Below are 6,479 nucleotides of genomic sequence, written 5' to 3'. Positions count from 1 at the left end.
TATTTTGCATCCAAACACAGAGTGAGCGACCGCGTTTTTGGTATCTGTAGTCAAATGACTGAGTACTCTAAGGTTAAAAATTACAAACAATTCAGCAATACCAATGTTCTGGATGGCGGACATGTCAAACATCTCACACAGCATGAGCACCAAGCTTTTGTCGCAGCAGGAAAACAGCCTCCAGATAAAATACTCTCACACAAGAGAATGATTCACCAAGGTCTTGTTTATACCAGCCTTGATTACAGTCGAGCAGAGACGCAATGACTGGTGCGTCAGACTGTCTTATGGATCTCGGGGAGAGTTGCGTCAGATTCTCTCTTATGATGTAGATGGAAAAAGTGAACTTGTCTTGCTTTTCATCCCATTTTACACACTTCTGGCTGCCTTCCCACAAAGGGTGTCTGTGCCACACATTGCCTGCATCAGACCAGGTGACAGATCACAAATGGAACTGATTGCAGTACATAGATTACACCACAAGTGTGTTGTCATAGAATGTGCTGAGAAAGTGTTTGTGTGTGATTTACCAAACTCAATTGAGAGAGATGAAAACATGGTAGTAGTTGTTCACATTAGGGATACTTAAGTTATTTGTGAATTGGTCAATATATTATGAAAGCTTGAGTCAACATTCTTAAAAAAGTTTGAATAAAAATGATCAATAGATATGCTATGGAAACAAGTAAATGTTATTTAAACATAGTTTTAGCATTCTACAAGCAATACACATTTTCAGATTCTAGAGATTTTCCCTGTTCACTGCATTGTTCTGGGTTTTGAGAACATTTAAAATAAATTATTATTAAATGTGAGTTTAACAGTCTGCTTTTAATCAGATTGTAATTTCAATCTGCTGCAGTAGGGCGGCAGCAAACAATTATTTTCATTATCGTTAATCTGTCCATTATTTTCTTGTTTAATCGATAGTTTTTTGTGGTCCATAGAATGGTAAAATATGCCCAAATACCAAGGTGATATCTTCAAATGTCTTGTTTTTTCCACAACCAAAAAATATTCAGTTCACTGTCATAGAAGACTAAACCGGAAAAAATTCACATTTTAAAAGTGACTTAAAACGATTCATTGATTTTCCAAATAGTTGTAATTTAATAGTTAGCAAATAATTCATTAATTTAGTAATTGTTGCAGCTCCAATCTGGGGCATCTTGTTGTACATTTGAGTGTTTTATTGATGTATTTTCTTTTAATGTAAAGATACAAGTGGATCCTGAATTGTGTTGATTATTGACTTAATGATGAAATATCATTGTTTGCCATATATTTTGTGTGTCATGTCTTTAATGTAAATATACTGTTAAATTACTAATTGCAGTTTGTCAGTGATTGTCAGGAACACAATTGTCTGAAAATCCTATATAAAACATTCTGATATGACAGACAGACCTCTGTATTGCATTCTTATGAAAGGGAACTATACTTTAAAAGGCAAAATGCTACCATTAAAGTACTTTTACTACTAGTAGTATTTTGGCTTACTGCATTTCTTATTGTTATAAATGTTCTTGAATTGTCCTTGAGACTCAAATGTTGGAACCTACTACTGTTGTCTGAATAAGATGATAAAAAAGGGATTTGATTATTTTTACACATGACAAAATAAAAATTAAATATTTGTTTAAACTTATTTATTCTCTCTTCTAAAGAAATTGGTGTTGGTATGCATTATTGCAGGTTTGTATTATCACCAAAAATCTTCCTTATGATGACAAAACATGGGTAAAACAATGCAGAACAGTTTTTCTACACATTAGAGTACGTAAGTACTCACCCTTGGCCACCATTTATTGTTTTGCCTTCAAGCCTATTCCCTCTTCCATAGGTCTGTGAGACCTGGGGTCTTATATGAAATGCTTATCTAGCCATCAGATGTGACCTTTTGTCCAGTGTTTGTCCATATTAGCTTCCCTTTGAAGGTATTTCTGTGATGATTGAGTGTTAGAAATTCAGCTGAGTGATGGAATTACACCATTGGTCGGTCGAATGCCACTTCCTGTATCCAATTTAAATTAAAGACTTCGTTTTAAATTAAAAGCTGTGATGCTTTTCTTAAACTTTGTTTTAATTCACAGCATATTGCATTCATTAATTCATCATATTTAACATTACTACTACATTTGTCAATCAAAACCACAGTTCCTGCACATTAAACTATTTAGCGTTGAATATGCCACCTGCATGATTGTACTGTTAAATTGTTTGATTATATGAATGAATGAAGGAACTGCTCCATCTATCAGATTTTAATTGATTAATTACATTTTACTCAAAGTAAATTAAATACATGAAATCACATCAATTTAATCTTTCAATTATTTTTGTTGAAATAAAGAACAGAACAAACCAGGTCCATAGGTCATATGAATTAACTTAGTTAATAGTATGTGGGGAGAAATCCATAATGTAAAAAATCAAACCATCCTAACCAGCTTGACCAGCTTACCAGGCGGGCTTTGCTGGTCAGTCCAGCCAGCCAGCTTGACCAGCAGACAGTCCAGCCAGCCAGCTTGACCAGCAGACACCAGCTTACCTGGCCCGGTTGACCAGCCATACCAAGCTGGCCAACTATACTAACAAACCAGCAAGACCAGCCTGGCCAGCTTGACCAACCTGGTAAACCAACTAAACCAGCCTAACACCAGCAGACACCAGCTTACCTGGCCCGGTTGACCAGCCATACCAAGCTGGCCAACTAACAAACCAGCAAGACCAGCTTGGCCAGCTTGTGCAGCCTGGTAAACCAACTAAACCAGCCTAACACCAGCTAACACCAGCAACCATCTTAAACTGGTCTAAGCTGTTTTTTTCAGCAACACCTATAAAACTACATTTCAGTGATCAATTATAAATAGTAAGGAAATAAACACATTTTGATTTCAAAATAATTGTATACAAGGGAAATCAATTGCAATCAATGCTCGCTACAAAATTAGATTTATTTTGAAATGAATGACCGGAAGTGGTCTCCCCCTTGCTGCGGTTGGCTTGATGCTGAAGTCATCGATACTTGAAATAGTTGTTCTGAATGGGGATGGCAGTCCGAGCCGCTGCCCTGAACCTGAGGACTTCACGGGGGGACGCCTCTCCTGAATGGGAGTCATATTCCAGCCCGGAAAGAGAAGCTGTTTGCGGTCGACTTCAACACAGAAGAAGTCTTTTAATTAGATTAATCTGACTGAATATTTTATGAGCGGGTTTCCACAGAGGCGACGCTTCCCTGCAGCAGAGGAGCACTTTGCGCGACATGGAAAACGGCTGTGAGGCAAGTAACCTTTCTTCTGTCTGTACTCTGCTTTGTCGAGCTGTGGATTTACTTCATTACAAATAAAAAGCTGAAGTTTAAAGGTAAGTTTTCTTATTACCAGGCCCCAAGTCAGTTTACATTGCCGTGGTTGCAGATTATTTTTGCTAAAAAAGTATGTTTTTCTGTACTTAATTACTTTTTTTTCTTATCGCTAATTAGCCTTAACAAACATTTGCCATGCTTATTACACACCTGTCATACATTGTAAAATACGCTATACTGGCTGTAATTTCATTTAATTACGTCTTCTTTCATACTATAACTTGTTTTTGTATTAAACTGTTTCTGCTTCACATCTTGGACCCTTTTCCCCTGATAGTTTTTTCTCGTGTAACATTTCAAATTTACATTTTATGAGTACAAAGGATCAAGTGTGATCAAGAGCATTTCAAACAAAGCCTGATGTTCCTTCACAGATGGTGTTGCTTAGAAAAGCTTTTAAAGTCCTTAAGAGGCAAAACTTTATAGTTGGCTTTAACGATAATAGCTTTACGGTTATTTTATAGAGCAGACATTTTTCTTCTTCTTCTTCTTCTTCTTCTTCTTCTCCTCTTTCTGATACTTGGTAAAGATCTGGCAACCACTATGTTCGAAAGAAAAGTCCAGATTAGGCCTACTTCACAAGTATAGCATTATTTACATTCTAATAAATTAAAAAATGTCAATAAAGTGTCTAAAAAATAATGCAACATTTATTTTATGATTTCCCACATTTAACATCAAAGAGGTTTTTACAATCCTACACAACAAATAAAAGCATCAAACACTCATATTTGAAGAGCTGGAAAGAGCGAATGATTTGCATTTTAGCTTAAAAAATGACTAAACAAAAAAACTAGATCTCTTTATAACCGTGGTAACTTTGTGATTGGAATTCTCTAACTAAATAACCACAATGTTGTTGTTTTTTAAGTTAACTTTACCAAGCTTCAATTCTCAGGTTCTTCATCAAATTCAGCTGACACCTTAGTTTGGGAACGACATGTCAGACTTCTAAAAAACCTTATACAATTCTACAAGAGATATATTTGGCCCTCTTAATAAAAAAGTAAGCATTTTAAAGATAGCATACCTGACACTACCCATTTATTGTCACTGACTCTTGATGCGATGGAGGAAAGAATGAGTGCTTGGGAAATTGCTGGTGATTTCGAAGCTCCTCGCATTTCACGGAGCAGTTTGTAATGCCATATCCTGCGCTCTCCAGGGAATGTCTCAGCTCGTGCAGGGCTGAGTGGTCCTGCGTCATTCAGACAACTCCTCTGCCGGGGTCAGGGGGCGGCGGCTGGGATTGTGCAAAGAAGTTACATTAAAGCAGCGTGTGTGGGGGGGGGGGGGTCAGAAAAGTGTTGCTGAATTGTGAAATGTGGTGTCAAAATCTACCAAAAAACAACTATTTCTGGAAAGTCTTTGTCATGTGTTGAACAACAAGTATGACTTTTGCAATTTCCTCCCCACACAGACTGGAACACCCTAGCAAGGAAGGGAGGTAAAGGGGCGACAGCGAAGGAACCATCTGTGGTTGGTTAACAGAGGATTTCTAATTCCTGCAATGCCAGAAGAAGCTAATGAGGACGCCATGAGAACGCCAGCGACCCCAGAGAAGGCCAACAACACAGAGAGTCCCACAGCCACCCAGGTGAACATCCCCCTGGTCAATGAAGTGCAGCTGACCGCAGCCACGGGGGGGGCCGAGCTCTCCTGTTACCGCTGCACCATCCCCTTTGGTGTGGTGGTCCTAATCGCCGGCATCGTGGTCACCGCTGTGGCTTACAGCTTCAACTCGCATGGATCCACCATCTCCTACTTTGGCCTGGTGCTCCTCTCGGCCGGGTTGGTGCTCTTGGCGTCCAGCGTGGTCTGCTGGAAGATGAGACTGAGAGGAGGAAGAAGGAGAGGCGGCGGGAGAGCCAGACCGCCCTGGTCGCCAACCAGAGGAGTATTTTTACTTGAACTAGAAGTTAGACACCTGGTTTTCTGGGTCTGAAAAGGCCTGGTTTTGAGAATGAGTTGGAGAACCATGGATAAAATACATCAAAAAAGACAAGAACCACAATCACTGAAGACAATATGTTGAGGACGCTTCAACTTACATTTTAATTTCAGGATTGATTTATGCACATATGCTTCCGTCTATTAAGTCGTGGGACCCTGTACGTCCAATTTGATGGTAATAATTCATCTTCTGTTTTCTGGACATGACCAGCTGCATACAGATGTTGGCTAGCCTCTTCCAACCTGTAAAAGCCTTTTTTTACCACAGACTTTATACGCCCAGACCTTAATGCTTTGAAGACATTGTAAGGGATTTATTGGTCAAACAGACGTCGAGCATCTGGCCAACTGGGAACGCAGCCAAGAGGAATGGATCACAATTAAGATGAATTACCACCGTGTAGAGGAAGTCTCCCATCAATCTGCTGTTGGATGTGGCGGCTTTGATTCTAAAGAGAATGTGTGCTTTGAAAGGCCCAGGAGAAGGAAAGGGAAACTGGAAAATCCAGGACAATGATTCATCCTTCATTTACTTCTCCTCAACTGTTTATGAAGTGTCAGTGTTCATCTCTCAAGGATTGTCTGCTATGGAAGTTTATGGTACTCAATGTGAGGATTTTCCTTCAAATCTGCAAATATTTTCTCAGCAAATCGGATTAGATGGCACACGATATTTTACCCAGAGAGAATGTTTAACGTTAAATACGTATTCTCTCAAAGCACTTTGATTTAGGGCTGCAACTTAAATTTGTTGTACCTGTCCATACATTTCTCAGTGAATCGTTTGGTCTATAAAATATCAGAAAAAAGGGAAAAATGTTTTCTCAAAGTCCAAGGCAATGTCCTTAAGAGTCTAAAACCCAAAGAAATTCACTTAAATATAATATAATACATTGAAAAATGTACATAAATACATTAAAACATACTTTAACGATTATAGGGATATCAAAGTAATTGCCAATTATGTCAATCGGGTAATCTATTATTCAACAAAAACTATTGCAGCTTTACCTTGATTATCTTAATCATTATACTCAGTATTAAACAAAATCTATAAAGTGACACTGAGTAGATTTGACAAATTGTAGACATCAAAAGGAACATTGTGTATAGTGTTGATTACTTATTGCCCAGTGTACTTCCATACTGTAAGGAAAGA

At 38.3% G+C, this 6,479-nt stretch overlaps 1 protein-coding gene across 1 annotated transcript; it reads left to right on the top strand.

The window, feature by feature from the left end:
• The first annotated feature begins 2,965 nt into the window (after nt 1-2,965).
• On the top strand, nt 2,966-6,472 carry tmem100a (transmembrane protein 100a). Its single transcript, XM_079646121.1, is given in 3 exon segments — nt 2,966-3,283; nt 4,788-5,204; nt 5,207-6,472. Coding segments are annotated over 2 exon segments (399 nt in total). The 5' UTR covers nt 2,966-3,283; nt 4,788-4,877; the 3' UTR covers nt 5,279-6,472.
• The last annotated feature ends 7 nt before the right edge of the window (nt 6,473-6,479 follow it).

Source organism: Notothenia rossii (assembly GCF_949606895.1).
Source record: "Notothenia rossii genome assembly, chromosome: 8".
Taxonomy (NCBI): domain Eukaryota; kingdom Metazoa; phylum Chordata; class Actinopteri; order Perciformes; family Nototheniidae; genus Notothenia; species Notothenia rossii.
This window is presented reverse-complemented; position numbering and strand designations above follow the sequence as displayed.